The sequence below is a fragment of the Triturus cristatus genome, chromosome 6 (genome assembly GCF_964204655.1).
Source record: "Triturus cristatus chromosome 6, aTriCri1.1, whole genome shotgun sequence".
Lineage (NCBI taxonomy): Eukaryota > Metazoa > Chordata > Amphibia > Caudata > Salamandridae > Triturus > Triturus cristatus.
In genome coordinates, this window is record NC_140589.1 from 1,237,542,772 (window position 1) to 1,237,561,933 (window position 19,162).

The following is a 19,162-nucleotide window of genomic DNA, read 5'->3' on the forward strand; positions in this document are numbered from 1 at the left end:
AGCCATATGCAAATCAGTCTTGACCCTGTGCCCCATGGGAACAGTCTAGCCCGAACTGCCAAGCCAGGTCCTCCTTGGACTGGAGCCAAGCATCCTAGGACCGGTTTCGGGGTTTCACCCCTCTTCAGCCAGGATAGCTTGATTCCAGTGGCATGGAGAGCACGGGGCCCACTTCTGGGCATACCCTTCCCACGCGGGGTGACAAATGAAAAAACAACAGTTGATGGACATAACGCAGAACAATATCATACATTCACCCCAGTACAGAGATCTGGGCCTAAATCCATCCTTTTTTTGCTCACCATGCCGTTCCAGTTTGGACCCAGCCATATGCAAATCAGTCTTGACCCTGTGCCCCATGGGAACAGTACAGCCCGAACTGCCAAGCCAGGTCCTCCCTGGAATGGAAACAAGCATCCTAGGACCGGTTTCGGGTTTCACCCCTCTTCAGCCAGGATAGCTTGAGCCAGATAAGTTAGGCACAGCCTTTATTCTTGAAGACTGCTGCTATGGAAGATTCTGCTATTTCAAGAACTAGATAAAATATTAAACATTGTTAGATAGAAAGAGTGAGGGTGCTCAAGGTAAGGTCATTTGTACTGCAGCTGACTACTCTTACAGTGACATTTACAGTAGTACGAAGCAAGGGATGCAGTTCACTTAGATGCGGGACATTTCTTACATTATTTCGCAACCAGAAGCTTGCTAAGGAGACCTTGGGGAGACGATTGGAAGTTCCAATTGAAACCTACACATTAGGAATAATTTTCTGAATGCGGCAAGGAGGTGATCAAGGGGCTACATCTTGCTATGCGTGATGATAAGTCACCACCAATAGTTAAAGCATGATCAATATGGCAAGCTGAGTGAGGAGAGTGATTGACAGATAAGGCTTGGACAGAGACACTGACACTCATACAAACAGCTACAAGTGATGCCATGATAAGACTCATTCACTTTAATTTTATACACAGGACTATGTCACAACTGCAATGCTCCATAAAATAGACCCACATAAATACACAGAATGCCCCAAATGTAGCTACAAGGAGGTAACCTATGTACATTTGATTTGGGACTGCCCACTCCTGCCCGACAACTGGCGGCAGGTGACACTCAATGTTGAAATGATCTTCCATTCGAATTGCGGCTGGAACTCAAGGTGTGTCTATTGGGAGAGGGTGCTATTTGAACGAAAAACAGAATGAAAAAGAAGTTTTCGATTTCACATTTCTGCTGGCTAACAGACGTATTGCAATAGACTGATTGAGCCCAAGGGCCCTAAAATTGACACGCTGGCTTCAAGAAGTGCGGGAATGGGGCACCGATGAAAAAATAAGAATGAAAATGAGCAGGCCCACGATGTCAAAATTGGTCCGTGCTATCTAGAAACTTGAGGTTCCCCCCGGATAAGCGCCCGCCCTGAAGTGATAGATGGTGAACAGCATTACTTTGTAATGTGGCTTCTTCCCAATTGCCAATGACTATGCAATGGGGACTGTCATGTTTGCACCCAGACTCTGTGAAATAGATGAAGACGCCACCTTTGATATAAGAATGTTGTTTACTGTGTTTTGTTCTAACACACGTTGTACCTATGTTAAAATCTCAATAAACAGACTTTAAAAAAGTTAAGCGAATAGAATGCTTCACTGCAACCAATAGGACTAATAAGCATATATAAACAGCATCGTTATTAAACATTGCAAAAATAATTAATAATCATTGTTCACAAAGTAATTTTAAAAACAATTCACAAAAATGCGTCAGTCTTCCCTTTACTTTTTGCAGGCCATATAATGCAACCATAGGACGAACCACAAGGGGTCCCTACACTCCAGAACCTCAAAGCAAAACCTTTAGCTTCTCGAGTGATTGAAAAAAACAAAATCTCTTCTCTGGGGCATGGATTCATTACCCCCTGAAAATTAGAGCACATCAGGCAGTCCCCCACAGCATCTGTGTAAAATGTTGGTGTTGCCCCTGCCCAGTTTGGGGCACCACAGTGATCTAAATAGATGGATTAAGACCCCCTGCAGGGCATTATGGGGCGCTCCTTGCTGGGAGCAGTGAATACAAGATGAGCTTGGGCAGCTTTCCTTTTGGTTTTGTGGCTTTCCATTGCTGCATTTTTCTTTGTTTATTGTGGTCTCTCACCACATACATTTTTGTTTTTGGGTGCCATGGTGCTACCTGGTGCACCAGGAACCTTTCCAGTTATGTTCGGGCAGGGTGGGGAGTCCACTCCCGGCAACCCCAACTGGGTCCATGCCCACTGGTACTTCTGCTTGCCAGCCTGAAAACTGGCATCTCTATTCTTCAGCTCCACTTCATGCAGGCGAAGTGTGCATTCTGAGTTTGCCGCAACACTCCCCCGGGCATGATGAGCCGGGGTGGCCCATCACCACTTGGGTGAGCGTGGCAGCACTCCCTCCTCTCCTTCACACATCAAGAACCAGGTATAGAGTATTGGCCCTCAATCAATTTTGCACCGGGCCATGGGGGGATGGGGTACCCAGGGCCACATGCAAGTCTTGGGAGAGGGCCGTATGCATGCCCCCTTCCTTGGTCAAATTAGATTCAAGCATTTCTCCCGCCCCCACGCCGTGGCCCATCCTAGGGGTAATTTTAAGTTATTACAGTGGAGCCCCATGCACTTAGTTTCTCGATTTCTGAAAAGGGTCAAAGGTTAATTATTTAAACAACCATATTTCGGGCCCAGTTGCGCAGAATTTGAAGACCTTTGTTTTATCTTGCAACTGGTGGGGAGCTCCTGTCACCTGAAACATTTTCAACTAGCCTCTTATCCTCTAAAATGTGCACTTGGCAGGGAGTCGTTTTTCCTTGATTCCTGCACCCTTCTTATACTCTCCTGGCTCCTTGAGCTACTCTCCTACTGGTGGGGACCCTTTTGGTACATCCTCTCCACCACCAGCCAGCTAGGCACCCTCTTGTACACACTCCCAAGCCCCAGAGTCTCCTAGCTGTCTTGAGGGCACATGGGGTGGTGTCAATCCCCGAACAATCACTAACCTGAGGGTTTACCAGAATCCACAGGAATGAAGAGAAGTCCCCTTTGCTCCCAGAAGGTAGTGCCACAAGGAGAAAAAACTACCACTCCAACGTAGACCACTCTCCCGGAGAGACGAAGGGGGAATACGAAAAGAACCAGAGAAAGACCACACCACTTCCACTCAATCCACTGGTTTATGAAAAATGCAGGAATCGTGTAACTACAAAGAAGAGAACCAGACAACCTATCAGTACATCCTAATAGCCCTCTATGGAAACAAGAGTTGAAGTCTAGAGCAATTCAAGCATGAGAGACATCCACTTACCCAATTTGTAAGTCTCTAAGGGGCATATCAACAACAAGCGGCGATAATTATCGCTAAGCACACTTAGCGCTAGGATAATTATCGCCGGCTAGTGTGGATTTTTATCGCTGAGATAGCGTGCTATTAGCAACGCTTATCTCAATAGCGATAAAAATCCTCATGCTAAGTTAGCTTGTTGATAGGGACAGACAAATTTAGCCATGATATCCTCCTTCCATAGGATATCATGGCTAAGTCAGAAAAATACCAGACGTAAAAAAGCAGCGTTAACCGCGGTTAGCGCTGCTTTTTTTGTCTTTAACAGGGTTAGCGATATTCTTGATAATAGGAGAAATGTCGCTTGGTGACATTTCTCCTATTATTTTACTCTGGAACGCCCCCTGTACATCTCATTAGAGATGCAAGGGGAAGCGTAGAGTAAAAGGGTGCTAACATGCGAATTTGCATGTTAGCACCCTGTTGTTGATAGGGTGCTAGTTTTATCTCTGATTTTTTGGCTTTTTAAGCTAAAAAAGCAGAGATAAAGCCCTTGTTGATATGCCCCTTATTAGGTTCAGGAAGTGCAGAAGGAAGGAGTTATCATCAATCCTTTTAAGGTAGCTAGAGTCCGTGATAATGGTCACACAAAGTAGGAAAGAATAAAGAAGACTGTGGTTTGTTAAAAAACAGGAAGTAGAAGTGAAGGCAAAAGAAGCCTCTCTGGTACTCACTTTGTTGATGGGTACATATGCAGTGGAAGATCCAGCTTACGAGTGCGCTCAAGCCTTAAAAAATAATTAAAGTCTTCACGTTGCTGAAGAGGTTAATGCCGTAGCGCAAGCTCCTGCTCAGAGAGTGATAGAAAGAAAAGGAAGTCTTGGGCAAGTTTCACTCCAACTTGCCTAGGTGAACGAACCTCTTTCCAGCCGGGGGTCACCTGCGGGAATCCAAAGTTCTCTTGAAGACTCGTGTAATCGGGAGCAGCCGATAGTGGAGCCTTTAAACTCTGCTCGCTGATAGCCTGTAACTCCAACGACCGCTTGTAGTGGGGTAATGATGTCCAAGAAAGAAAACGGGAAGGCAACGTTTCAGCGAGCAAGTGAGTGAGCAGCTCACGGAGGAATGGGGAGTGAAGCCAGCACAGCTCACCGACTTTGGAGGAACAAGGAAACAAGAACAGCCGGAATCCGAAGTGGTGCTTGAGCAAGGTATCCGCGGGAACAACATTTTTTTAAAAGGGGCGTGGTCACGATCCAGTAACAGTAAGCCAAGCATGGCTAGTTCTGGAGAAGAGACTCGTATGCTAGACCTGAGGGAGCGTCAATAAATGATGCATCTTTAGGGTATATGTACAACCTTGTGTTGTACGTGGCAAACATGTGGTAAGGGAACCTCGTCACATTACATACCAGAATTGCACAAACGCTTTCAAATCCGGCTCCAACCTAAGGAACAGGATGCCTGACAGGTGGCAGTAGAGTCCAGATCTTCACCCAAATAGTCCAAAGATGGCATAAGGGCACCAGCGACAATGGCCCTGGAGAAAACCATCTGATCTCAGCTGCAGACAAAGTCCTTAGCCCATCTTTGCACGGCATCAAGTGTCTTCTGCTGTCTTCACTTTTCAGGTCCAGGGTCTTGTTTACTGTCTCCTTTTGGAACAAAGGTTTATAATTGGAGCTGGACAGTTATAGATGACAGGCACCTCTGGCCAGTCCAAGGATGCCACATCATCTCTCCACCCCTGACCTTCTGTACATCATTCTGGGACAATCCAAAAAGGCACCATTAAGTTTTCCCCTTAAAGAGCTCCTCTGAGGGCATTAGCTCCACCCCTTTCTGACATTACTCCTAGACACCGTCCCACTAGAACTTCAAAGGGGAGCTGGTCATATCTTGACTCCAGATGTCTGGCGTTTCTCCTTTGTTCAGTGGGTCTGGGTTGACCCAGCCTGGTGCAGTGTGAAAATTAATCTTCAGGTGCAGATTTCCCTCATGCCCCTTTCCTCTCCCAGGAACTAAGTCAATCATTGATGATGGTTCCCTTTGTGAGAGAAGGCATTTGTTCCCACAAATAGGGAAATTATAAATTATTTTGGCCCATCAGGTGGGACAAAGGCCTGGAATCTGATAATGAGCTCAGCCAGAAAAATATCACAATCCTTGACATTCCATACAATGTATATATATATGTTATTGAAACCTGCAACATCAAACTTGGCATGCATGTTTTAGCCCACTTTGCCACGTTGCTGGACTGTGTAGGTCTAAGTGAACTGAAACTGTACTTCTAGGCATATTTCACCTATGCGCATAATATGGTAAAAGAACTACAGATTCTCCAATAGCCCCCAAAAAGCTACCTATGAATGCCCACTTGTATTATACGGCCTACCCCAGGTCAGTAGCTATCTCTGCAGATCCCCTTCTGCATTAGGCTTCCTGTGATCAGTTAGCGGACTGTGCACAATGGTGGGGAACACAAATTTACTTGTAGCCAGCCCAGTGCTTCTTAAGATAGCTGCATGCAGTGAGTGGCCTTATCCTAAAAAATGGACACTAGCGGCAAACATGCTCAGTCCAATTACTGCAAATTTACCATGAGTGGAACTCAGGTAGTGAGTCTGACCCACAATAAAGGTCCGGAAATCAGGTGATCAATAATGAAAAATCCTAGTGGAATAAATAGGTGGAACCCACTACTGAACCCTGTACACTGCCTTCAACCCTGTACGTTCACCTATCTGCTATACAAATAAAACTTACATACATATATACAAACATACATAAACATATGGTGAGACACATACACAGAGGGGGACAACAGGATTCCTCAACCAGGAGGTGTTAAGAAATGCTGTACTGGAAACAGTCCAGGGGATGTGCAAGGCAAGGGAACTGCTGATTAAATAAAGTAATGATGCAAGGCAACCTAATGTATTCCAAAACCTGAAATCCATTTCTTGGTAACGTAATCTTACACCATTCCATTATCTCTGTGTTAGCTCACTCTTCCATTATCGCTATGGATTCTGAGAATCAGAATGGACTGCCTGCTGTCTTTGCTTACGCCCTCTGCAAATGTATCCCAACTGTCTATGTTATATTATCTTTCTTGGAAAATACTAAGCATCTCATCCACCTACCTTGAAATGTTGTCTTTATACCCAGACTCTCCTACTGTTGCTAATGTTAGATGTCTACCATCATCACTGTTGATTTTCCCACTGGTGTCAAGTCTGGAACACATGTGCTGCTTGGGGCCAGGCCTTCCTGTCATTGATTCCATAGATTCCTGGTTTCCCGGGATGCCCTGGTTGTGAGGGCTGCTCCATTCTGAACATCTTGTGTCTCCAACATCACTTAGAGGCTCTGAACGGAAGTGTCTGACATTGTCACTTCGTACCACGCATGGGAAGGCCAGTGGTAATAGTCAACAAACAACCACACAATTGACACTGACTTGGGGGGCACATAGGATGGGGACCTCCCACTTGAGCCACACAGCATTCCCTGTAGTGCTGATCAAATGGAATGGAAGGACATACATGTATCTCTAGAGCTCAGGTTCTCATAGTATGTTCCAGTGTTTAGACTGTTATACAGGTAAAAGGAGATATACCTGAAAGGAGTGAGAAATGCATGTTTATTATCTATGCTTCTAGCTGGGGCACCGGTATCCTTCATTTGCAATGTGCTATGTGTTATAGATTTTCACATGCTGTGATGCAGTGAATGAAGATGGCATTGCATAGGCCACTGTAGGAGCATAACTTCGAGAATGCACCACCCTGTCCATGCATCTATTTTGTTTGGAAAGGATTGAATGTGGACATGTTCCTCTAACTCTGGGTAGTAACATGTACATGCTGCAGCTGTGCCCCACCCTTTAACAAAGCGGTACAAAAGGGGGTGGTGATGGACAGAGCATCAGAACCAATCAAACACTCACACCCAGTCAACAGATCTGGGTTTGATCCATCACCGTTCTTTAGCCCACTCTGCCTCCCCAGTTCAGACATGGCCATATGCAAATCAGTCTGCCCCTGTGCCTCATGGGAACAGTCCAGCCCGAACTGCCAAGCCATGCCTTCCCTGGACCGGAAACAAGCTTCCTAGGACCGGTTTCTGGCATTTCAGCCGTCTTCAGCCATGTTTGCTTGAATCCAGTGGCAAAGTGAGCAAGGGACTCACGTCTGAGCATACCCTGCCAACTTATGGCAAACAAAGCGGTACAAAAGGGGGTGGTGATGGATGGAGCATCAGAACCAATCAAACACTCACACCCAGTCAACAGATCTGGGTTTGATCCATCACCATTCTTTAGCCCACTCTGCCACCCCAGTTCAGACATGGCCATATGCAAATCAATCTGACCCTGTGCCTCATGGGAACAGTCCAGCCAGGATAGCTTGATTCCAATGGCATGGAGAGCACGGGACTCACGTCTGAGCATAACCATCCCACTCGGGGTGACAAATGCAAAAACAACAATTGATGGATAGAATGCAGAACAATGTCATACATTCACCTCAGTACAGAGATCTGGGCCTAAATCCATCGTTTTTTTTTCTCACCATGCCATTCCAGTTTGAACCCAGCCATGTGCAAATCAGTCTGGACCCTGTGCCTCATGGGAACAGTCCAGCCCGAACTGCCAAGCCAGGTCCTCCCTGGACTGGAAACAAGCATCCTAGGACCGGTTTCGGGGTTGCCACTGGATTCAAGCAAGCCTGGCTGAAGACGGCTGAAATGCCAGAAACCGGTCCTAGGAAGCTTGTTTCCGGTCCAGGGAAGGCATGGCTTGGCAGTTCGGGCTGGACTGTTCCCATGAGGCACAGGGTCAGACTGATTTGCATATGGCCATGTCTGAACTGGGGTGGCAGAGTGGGCTAAAGAACGGTGATGGATCAAACCCAGATCTGTTGACTGGGTGTGAGTGTTTGATTGGTTCTGATGCTCCGTCCATCACCACCCCCTTTTGTACCGCTTTGTTCGCCATAAGTTGGCAGGGTATGCTCAGACGTGAGTCCCTAGCTCACTTTGTCACTGGATTCAAGCAAGCCTGGCTGAAGACAGCTGAAATGCCAGGAACCGGTCCTAGGAAGCTTGTTTCCGGTTCAGGGAAGGCATGGCTTGGCAGTTCGGGCTGGACTGTTCCCATGAGGCACAGGGTCAGACTGATTTGCATATGGCCATGTCTGAACTGGGGTGGCAGAGTGGGCTAAAGAACGGTGATGGATCAAACCCAGATCGGTTGACTGGGTGTGAGTGTTTGATTGGTTCTGATGCTCCGTCCATCACCACCCCCTTTTGAACCGCTTTGTTCGCCATAAGTTGGCAGGGTATGCTCAGACGTGAGTCCCTTGCTCACTTTGCCACTGGATTCAAGCAAGCCTGGCTGAAGACGGCTGAAATGCCAGAACCCGGTCCTAGAAACTTGTTTCCGGTCCAGGGAAGGCATGGCTTGGCAGTTCGGGCTGGACTGTTCCCATGAGACACAGGGTCAGACTGATTTGCATATGGCCATGTCTGAATTGGGGTGGCAGAGTGGGATAAAGAACGGTGATAAATTAAACCCAGATCTGTTGACTGGGTGTGAGTGTTTGATTGGTTCTGATGCTCCGTCCATCACCACCCCCTTTTGTACCGCTTTGTTCGCCATAAGTTGTCAGGGTATGCTCAGATGTGAGTCCCTTGCTCACTTTGCCACTGAATTCAAGCAAGCCTGGCTGAAGACGGCTGAAATGCCAGAAACCGGTCCTAGGAAGCTTGTATCCCGTCCAGGGAAGGCATGGCTTGGCAGTTCGGGCTGGACTGTTCGCATGAGGCACAGGGTCAGACTGATTTGCATATGGCCATGTCTGATCTGGGGTGGCAGAGTGGGCTAAAGAACGGTGATGGATCAAACCCAGATCTGTTTACTGGGTGTGAGTGATTGATTGGTTCTGATGCTCCGTCCATCACCACCCCCCTTTGTACCGCTTTGTTTGCCATAAATTGGCAGGGTATACTCAGACGTGAGTCCCTTGCTCACTTTGCCACTGGATTCAAGCAAGCCTGGCTGAAGACGGCTGAAATGCCAGAAACCGGTCCTAGGAAGCTTGTTTCCGGTCCAGGGAAGGCATGGCTTGGCAGTTCGGGCTGGACTGTTCCCATGAGGCGCAGGGTCAGACTGATTTGCATATGGCCATGTCTGAACTGGGGTGGCAGAGTGGGATAAAGAACGGTGATGGATCAAACCCAGATCTGTTGACTGGGTGTGAGTGTTTGATTGGTTCTGATGCTCCGTCCATCACCACCCCCTTTTGTACCGCTGTGTTCGCCATAAGTTGGCAGGGTATGCTCAGACGTGAGTCCCTTGCTCACTTTGCCACTGGATTCAAGCAAGCATGGCTGAAATGCCAGACACCGGTCCTAGGAAGCTTGTTTCCGGTCCAGGGAAGGCATGGCTTGGCAGTTCGGGCTGGACTGTTCCCATATGGCACAGGGTCAGACTGATTTGCATATGGCCATGTCTGAACTGGGGTGGCAGAGTGGGCTAAAGAACGGTGATGGATCAAACCCAGATCTGTTGACTGGGTGTGAGTGTTTGATTGGTTCTGATGCTCCGTCCATCACCACCCCCTTTTGTACCGCTTTGTTCGCCATAAGTTGGCAGGGTATGCTCAGACGTGAGTCCCTTGCTCACTTTGCCACTGGATTCAAGCAAGCCTGGCTGAAGACAGCTGAAATGCCAGGAACTGGTCCTAGGAAGCTTGTTTCCGGTTCAGGGAAGGCATGGCTTGGCAGTTCGGGCTGGACTGTTCCCATGAGGCACAGGGTCAGACTGATTTGCATATGGCCATGTCTGAACTGGGGTGGCAGAGTGGGCTAAAGAACGGTGATGGATCAAACCCAGATCTGTTGACTGGGTGTGAGTGTTTGATTGGTTCTGATGCTCCGTCCATCACCACCCCCTTTTGAACCGCTTTGTTCGCCATAAGTTGGCAGGGTATGCTCAGACGTGAGTCCCTTGCTCACTTTGCCACTGGATTCAAGCAAGCCTGGCTGAAGACGGCTGAAATGCCAGAACCCGGTCCTAGAAACTTGTTTCCGGTCCAGGGAAGGCATGGCTTGGCAGTTCGGGCTGGACTGTTCCCATGAGACACAGGGTCAGACTGATTTGCATATGGCCATGTCTGAATTGGGGTGGCAGAGTGGGCTAAAGAACGGTGATAAATTAAACCCAGATCTGTTGACTGGGTGTGAGTGATTGATTGGTTCTGATGCTCCGTCCATCACCACCCCCTTTTGTACCGCTTTGTTTGCCATAAATTGGCAGGGTATACTCAGACGTGAGTCCCTTGCTCACTTTGCCACTGGATTCAAGCAAGCCTGGCTGAAGACGGCTGAAATGCCAGAAACCGGTCCTAGGAAGCTTGTTTCCGGTCCAGGGAAGGCATGGCTTGGCAGTTCGGGCTGGACTGTTCCCATGAGGCGCAGGGTCAGACTGATTTGCATATGGCCATGTCTGAACTGGGGTGGCAGAGTGGGATAAAGAACGGTGATGGATCAAACCCAGATCTGTTGACTGGGTGTGAGTGTTTGATTGGTTCTGATGCTCCGTCCATCACCACCCCCTTTTGTACCGCTGTGTTCGCCATAAGTTGGCAGGGTATGCTCAGACGTGAGTCCCTTGCTCACTTTGCCACTGGATTCAAGCAAGCATGGCTGAAATGCCAGACACCGGTCCTAGGAAGCTTGTTTCCGGTCCAGGGAAGGCATGGCTTGGCAGTTCGGGCTGGACTGTTCCCATATGGCACAGGGTCAGACTGATTTGCATATGGCCATGTCTGAACTGGGGTGGCAGAGTGGGCTAAAGAACGGTGATGGATCAAACCCAGATCTGTTGACTGGGTGTGAGTGTTTGATTGGTTCTGATGCTCCGTCCATCACCACCCCCTTTTGTACCGCTTTGTTCGCCATAAGTTGGCAGGGTATGCTCAGACGTGAGTCCCTTGCTCACTTTGCCACTGGATTCAAGCAAGCCTGGCTGAAGACAGCTGAAATGCCAGGAACTGGTCCTAGGAAGCTTGTTTCCGGTTCAGGGAAGGCATGGCTTGGCAGTTCGGGCTGGACTGTTCCCATGAGGCACAGGGTCAGACTGATTTGCATATGGCCATGTCTGAACTGGGGTGGCAGAGTGGGCTAAAGAACGGTGATGGATCAAACCCAGATCTGTTGACTGGGTGTGAGTGTTTGATTGGTTCTGATGCTCCGTCCATCACCACCCCCTTTTGAACCGCTTTGTTCGCCATAAGTTGGCAGGGTATGCTCAGACGTGAGTCCCTTGCTCACTTTGCCACTGGATTCAAGCAAGCCTGGCTGAAGACGGCTGAAATGCCAGAACCCGGTCCTAGAAACTTGTTTCCGGTCCAGGGAAGGCATGGCTTGGCAGTTCGGGCTGGACTGTTCCCATGAGACACAGGGTCAGACTGATTTGCATATGGCCATGTCTGAATTGGGGTGGCAGAGTGGGCTAAAGAACGGTGATAAATTAAACCCAGATCTGTTGACTGGGTGTGAGTGTTTGATTGGTTCTGATGCTCCGTCCATCACCACCCCCTTTTGTACCGCTTTGTTCGCCATAAGTTGTCAGGGAATGCTCAGATGTGAGTCCCTTGCTCACTTTGCCACTGAATTCAAGCAAGCCTGGCTGAAGACGGCTGAAATGCCAGAAACCGGTCCTAGGAAGCTTGTATCCGGTCCAGGGAAGGCATGGCTTGGCAGTTCGGGCTGGACTGTTCGCATGAGGCACAGGGTCAGACTGATTTGCATATGGCCATGTCTTATCTGGGGTGGCAGAGTGGGCTAAAGAACGGTGATGGATCAAACCCAGATCTGTTTACTGGGTGTGAGTGTTTGATTGGTTCTGATGCTCCGTCCATCACCACCCCCTTTTGTACCGCTTTGTTCGCCATAAATTGGCAGGGTATGCTCAGACGTGAGTCCCTTGCTCACTTTGCCACTGGATTCAAGCAAGCCTGGCTGAAGACGGCTGAAATGCCAGAAACCGGTCCTAGGAAGCTTGTTTCCGGTCCAGGGAAGGCATGGCTTGGCAGTTCGGGCTGGACTGTTCCCATGAGGCACAGGGTCAGACTGATTTGCATATGGCCATGTCTGAACTGGGGTGGCAGAGTGGGATAAAGAACGGTGATGGATCAAACCCAGATCTGTTGACTGGGTGTGAGTGTTTGATTGGTTCTCATGCTCCGTCCATCACCACCCCCTTTTGTACCGCTGTGTTCGCCATAAGTTGGCAGGGTATGCTCAGACGTGAGTCCCTTGTTCACTTTGCCACTGGATTCAAGCAAGCCTGGCTGAAGACGGCTGAAATGCCAGAAACCGGTCCTAGGAAGCTTGTTTCCGGTCCAGAGAAGGCATGGCTTGGCAGTTCGGACTGGACTGTTCCCATGAGGCACAGGGTCAGACTGATTTGCATATGGCCATTTCTGAACTGGGGTGGCAGAGTGGGCTAAAGAACGGTGATGGATCAAACCCAGATCTGTTGACTGGGTGTGAGTGTTTGATTGGTTCTGATGCTCCGTCCATCAACATCCCCTTTTGTACCGCTTTGTTCGCCATAAGTTGGCAGGGTATGCTCAGATGTGAGTCCCTTGCTCACTTTGCCACTGGATTCAAGCAAGCATGGCTGAAATGCCAGACACCGGTCCTAGGAAGCTTGTTTCCGGTCCAGGGAAGGCATGGCTAGGCAGTTCGGGCTGGACTGTTCCCATGAGGCACAGGGTCAGACTGATTTGCATATGGCCATGTCTGAACTGGGGTGGCAGAGTGGGCTAAAGAACGGTGATGGATCAAACCCAGATCTGTTGACTGGGTGTGAGTGTTTGATTGGCTCTGATGCTCCGTCCATCACCACCCCCTTTTGTACCACCCTTTAACAAGACATGGTATTCTTTGTTGTCATGTGATTTTCCGGAAGTGTGCAGTGTAGTGAATGCTTTGTGGTATATGGTATACTCATAACATTATTTGGCCCAGGTGTCTGAGACACATGACAGTTGGGTTTAAGTGTACTCATATTGTATATTTTGTAGCTGTTGTTAGCTTATTGATTTGTGTTGCTACTAATACTGGCATATATGTACCTTTGTGAGATGAGAGGCCAACTCCTCTTCCCAGTCAGTGCCGGTGCTCACACTATGTGGTGCTGATCGACCTCCCATGATCCCATCTGTTAATGAGTCTAAATTTGACTGTCAGTCTCATTAGGGGATATTATTTCTTGATATGTCTCACTGTTTTACCATGGTGGTGGCTTCTCTGCTAAGGGGGAGGAGCATCGCCCCACTGACCAGGTCAAAGAGGATAATTGATTGTTATGATCATTTTATTTTTCCCCTTGGTAAGCTGGGTAGAAGTGGTGCTGCTCTGCTCACAGGGCAGGGTAGGGGAGGAGTGGTTTGCTCACTCCAAGTGCACTGGATGCTTTGGCTGGCCGTCTCGGGCCGGTCAAACCGTCATGCGCACTTTGTATGTTCTACATGTCGGTTGCATTCCAGCCTGCATGGAGAACATGCCCAGTCTCCCATTCTCTGGCTGAGTGCCATTCTACCGTGCTCAGACCAATCACAATGCTGCATTGCAGCATTGTGATTAGCTATCGGGAGGCTGGGAGCTGGGTGCTTCCTGCTTCCTGCCCTGGAAGCAGGCGAAGTGAGAGAGGAGGCCACTGTTTTTATATCAGTAGTCGAGATCTTCAGAAGATATGGTTTTAGGCTGATTTTTGAAGATCAAGCTGTGCTTAGCTTGAACGGTAGAGGAGTGTGACATTGAAGCACACATCATATGCTAAGATGGCAATCAAATTTGTTATGAAGTTTGGCGTTTTAGCCCTTCGCATTTGCTGCCTGCTCTGCTTTTTCATGGTTGATAGCAGATGGTGTCTGTTGCCGCTTATGGTGTTATTTTGTCACCTGCAGGTGCCTAGGTAAGGATGGATGTAATGGTGAAGGCCAACTGTGGTATCCAACGGTGTTAAGTATCTTTTGGCAGGTACTCCTGTTATATGTGTGATGGGATGCTGTACAGGGCTGGTGTTTGCTCTTGCAGGAGGTCTTAAAGTGTCCCTGAATCTGCCATCGGAGCTGGTGCCTTTATTCTAGTAGATTCAGGTTTCATGTCAGAATATCATTATTAAAAATAATCTGACAAAAATATCGTATTTAAAATATATTTTACAAAAACATTACCCGATTATGTGTAGATGTTTCCATTACCGCTAATGGTGTGATATGTTTGTCGAAAATGTCTAAGACACATTGTTCCTGTCAGGCAACACTTGTGTTTTGATATTCTGGTGCTGTACTGTGGGGACAATTTTATGTATAAGCTTTTCTCATCTATCCATAGGTGTATGCATTTTTCTCTTGGTGTTTTATGGGGTGTACTACAGTAGTTCTGTATTTGCTGTTTATTCAGAGATGCAGCTGTTTGAATTTCTGTGCTAGACAATCAATTTATGAATTGGACTAGTGATTTTGTCCCAAGCAGTTCTGTTTATGGGAACATGAAGGTTTTTTGCCACTCCTTCCTACATTTCTATAATTAATCGTGGGTTGATTGAACGTCATAGCCGGTCCTGGATTTATTATGTTGCTTTTATATTATATGTGGGTTCGTTCAAGAGGCTTGGATACAGCGGTTACGTTACATTATGTTTGTAGATATTTGTATAGCACTCTGTTGTCATTGACATGGCCTTGCAGTCATCTCACAGCATGTGGTGTTCTATATTTGATGGTACCGTTTTTTAGAATTGTTGTTTGGGCATTAGGAGTGTTTGGAATTGGGCTTGACCTGGTGTGCCATTTTGGGACATGGCATGGTGAACGCCTGTTGTCCAATATACATGAACAAATGCCCATTGAGAACGTAGTGAAGGTGTCGATTCTAGGATCTCTGGATAGTTTTAGTAGTGTGGCCTGCCCGATTGCTGGGTAGGCAGTGTATATTTTTCCTGTGGTCACTTTTACCATCTGTCTTTTCTGCTGTTTGTGTCATTGTGTGTGTAACAATTTGTCTGTATATTTTCATCAATGGTATCTTGACCTTGGCTGCCCAGATTTCATGGGTGATGGGTATTGTGAGCTGTGTGGATCCTCAGATACATTTGTTAGTATGTGCACGTGCATTCATCAATGCCATAGTGAAATTTTTCCATATGTGACATAGTGTGCTGTGAACCATGGCATACTTTCCTACAGGACAGTGACAGAGTGGGTACGCAAGGGCACTGCATTTTCATCATGGTAATTCTCCAAATGTTGTAGTTCAGCTGGGGCCAGATGTTGCTGTGAAGATGTGATATTTCCCAGATCCAATCTATATAAAGGTGCCTATAGAAATGCAATGTATTCATGAAGTTGTGTTTCTGGGTGTATTCTTATGCCATAATGGCGTGTACTTTAATGAGGGGGAGTTAATTGACTGATTGTCATAAGTGGATTGTTCAACTTTTTTCATCTTGCCAAGTTTATTTTATAGAAATAAATATTTAATTTGATGGCGATGGCATACTCTGCTCGATCTGACCCCATAGGTTTTAATTCGTGTATACAATGTTATCATAATTCGCAAAATAAATAGCCACGATGCAGGAGAGAATGTGACCAGTATTTAATAGAGAAGTAGGACCTGACAAGTTAGGCAAGCTAGATTCTGCGGCATGTATAGGTTTTTGGATTCATACGGAGAGGCACCTGGTCTTTGGTTCCCATGCCATAAAGATATTTCCTAGTGGAGAGAACAGCATGAGCAGCAGATACACAGTATTTATCAACCAGTCCCTCAGTCTGCAGCCTTCCAAGGGAGGTGGGAGGAGCACAGAGCTTGCTGAGCTCAGTGCTAATGAACAATGTCTTGTTTAGCACAATGCTCAGCTGCCTGAGGACTAAGGCCAAGATCCAGGGTGAAAAGGTCAGTAAGCAAATGTATCAACTTTGCCCTGAAACTGGCAAAGAGATCAGTAGCAATAAGCAGGAGATGCCTCCTTGCCCCTAAGCTCCCCAGGTAGAGACGCGAGCTCTGCAAGTTTGCATGAGCCAAGATACAGGCGGGCCGTTAGCGGACATGTCAAGCTATGAAGTCACAGTGACACTTTATCGGAGAGCCCCTGATAATTGCAACCACCCCTACATCAGGTGATAAGCCTCCATAGTGCTCTTCACCAGGCAATATTTTAGAAAGTGCATGCAAGCATAGCTAGCACTCCCATCAAGAGGTGCGCTCGATCAGAGTTCTCCAAAGTTGGTCCTGCAGGGCCCGATACATGCCAGATTTTTAGCATATCTCCATTTAGATACATGTAGTTATCTTAAAAATCTGGCATGGATCCGACCCTCCAGGACCGACTTTGTAGAATCCTGTGTGCAAGACGAATTGCCCAGCTGCCTTGATTGCCTCTACACTGGGAAACTGTCATGGAACCTCCCCAGCCAGAAACAAATGGTATGCTATCACATAAGCTCATTGTGTAATGCAATTCCGAGAGAACCTCCATTTATCTACTTGTAAACGTGAACATTGTTATATACATTGTTTCTTCGTATGGATCTGTCATCACAGTGTTGTGTTTACAAAGCAGGACTTTAATATATAAGAACGTATATTTGACAGAGGCTTTAATAAATTGACTGCAAGTTCAACAGGAGCTACCAGGGTGAATATCTAAATAAGTGCATGCTGTTTATTCTATGTAAAATACAGATACTTATCAATATTAAAAAAAAACATTGTTTTGTTTATTCAGCATCTCAGTTCTAAAAAACAACGCTGATACGTACGGCTTCATAGTCCGCCAGCTCCAGCCGTGCTTTGTTTTGCATTGTTCGTTTGCAGAGGTAAACAGCTGGAACACACAAAACAGTCAATCATTTTGCTGCTTACAAATGTACATCAAAAGAAATACATTGAATTCTACAATTTGTATCTGTTGAAATGAAATAGCAGTTTTTTCTCTGGCCAGTCCCCCAACAAATGTAAAGCAGAGAGTGCCCAAATTGCTATTTGCTGAGACAGGGAGGAAGCAGAAAAAACTATTTCCTTTAATACTTATTGGAGGAGGCAAGACCATTCCATAGTACTGTTCTTCTCACATAAGATTTGCTCAAGTAAAACTATGATGAGGACGATCAGGATCCCGGCATTTGTAGGCATAACGGCAGAGTTCTGTGTCCGGTGTGCATGGCTTTAAAGAGAGGCCCCCCATGGAAATCTATCTTTAGGTTGAACATTTATATCACTTTGGTCACTGACCGACCAGCAGGCCTGTCACAGTATGACAAAGCAACATTATTTTCCAAGGGCTGTTCAATTATGGGGGATCCAGTAGATTTTATATTAAGAATAGTGTCAATTAGTGAATACAAAAAAATCATGTGGACAGTGCAGTGACTAGTGGTAATGTGAGTAGTGCAGCATTTATGAAGACCGAGAAAGAGCAGCTCAATTACTTATACATTGTAGAACAACAGTGGCGTAATGAAAATCTGTTTGCATCCTTTAACAATAGAATCGCTCAGAATAACGATTTTTTCAACCACCATATCATGATTTTGACAGCATCATCATCAGGTGGATGTATGACGTTACAACGCATGCTGTTACAACGCATGCTGTTACAACGAAAGTTTTACAACGTGAGTGCATTGACAACGCAGGACATTACAACGCAAGTTTTTACATCGACTTGCACTAGATGGCGTGCTAACATTAAAAAAGTGTAATTTACTATTCCAACTCCAGTCCACGTAACAGTAGGGAAGGTGTTGGGATAGTAAACTACACTATTTTTAATGTTGGCACGCCATCTAGTGCAAGTCGATGTAAAGACTTGCGTTGTAATGTCCTGCGTTGTCAATGCACTCGCGTTGTAACAGTTTTGTTGTAATGGTAGTGCGTTGTAAAAGTTGCGTTGTAAAGGTTGTTCCCCTCATCAGGTCACACATCTTACTGCTGTGAGTAGTTGTAGCATTCTACTTTTGCAGAAAGCACCTACATAAAGTGTGTGTGAGTGTAAATGGGTTTCATATTAATATCCCCGTTCTTTTGGCCAAAAGGCAGCAAGGGATCTTTCTGGTGCAGGAGAGCAATGTTTATTGGCACAGAACATGAGCCCCACTAATACTGTATGATGTAAGCATTTATGGGCTTTGGCCTGAGAGTCAAGGCTTTGAGGAACATGTCCTTAATCCCAATATCTCTTTTTCCTTTTAGTCTTCTGTCTCTGCTGGATACAACAAATGCGAAAGTATGTATATATTGGGAAGACATAAATGTTGTTTGTTGTCCCTTTGCAGTCCTCTCTAACTTTCCCTCCTGCCATATTGTTCGTAGGTGTGCTTTGAGAGGTCTATGTACATTGCTGATGGAAGACGGGTAGGTCTCTCACCTGAACTCCAGTGTTGTTGGTATATGAGACAGGACGCCAACAAGGGAGAGCGAGATTTCATAATTCAGATGGAAAACAGTGATGTTACAAAGAAGCAGGTAGACAGTTTAAAAAACACTAGCAAACCAAATCTCATGGCTCCCTACAAGTCCTATAAAGGCATTGTAAGCAAACAATCAAGAGGGCTAGAGATGGCACTTCACTTGATATCTACGCAGGGTGTCTTTTTTCCAAGGTTTTCGAAGCTAAACATTGGTGGGTGCTTGTTTAGTTTCCTCCCTCTTGAAGGTGACCATTGTCCTGGATGTTCATGGCTGGCCCATGCTGTGAGACTGGTTTGCTTAGACAGACCACTGGGAATCCAGCTTTCTCAGAGTCTATCTTCAGAGAA

The 19,162-nt window shown here is 46.6% G+C and overlaps 1 protein-coding gene across 2 annotated transcripts in view; it reads right to left on the reverse strand.

Moving 5' to 3' along the window:
• RGS7 (regulator of G protein signaling 7) overlaps positions 1-19,162 on the reverse strand; it is a 1,943,194-nt gene that overhangs the window by 636,584 nt on the left and 1,287,448 nt on the right. For both annotated transcript variants that reach the window (XM_085609335.1, XM_085609336.1), the window contains exon 7: positions 17,165-17,229. In XM_085609335.1, the coding sequence (XP_085465461.1) occupies positions 17,165-17,229 (65 nt within the window). The remainder of the gene's footprint in view (positions 1-17,164; positions 17,230-19,162) is intronic.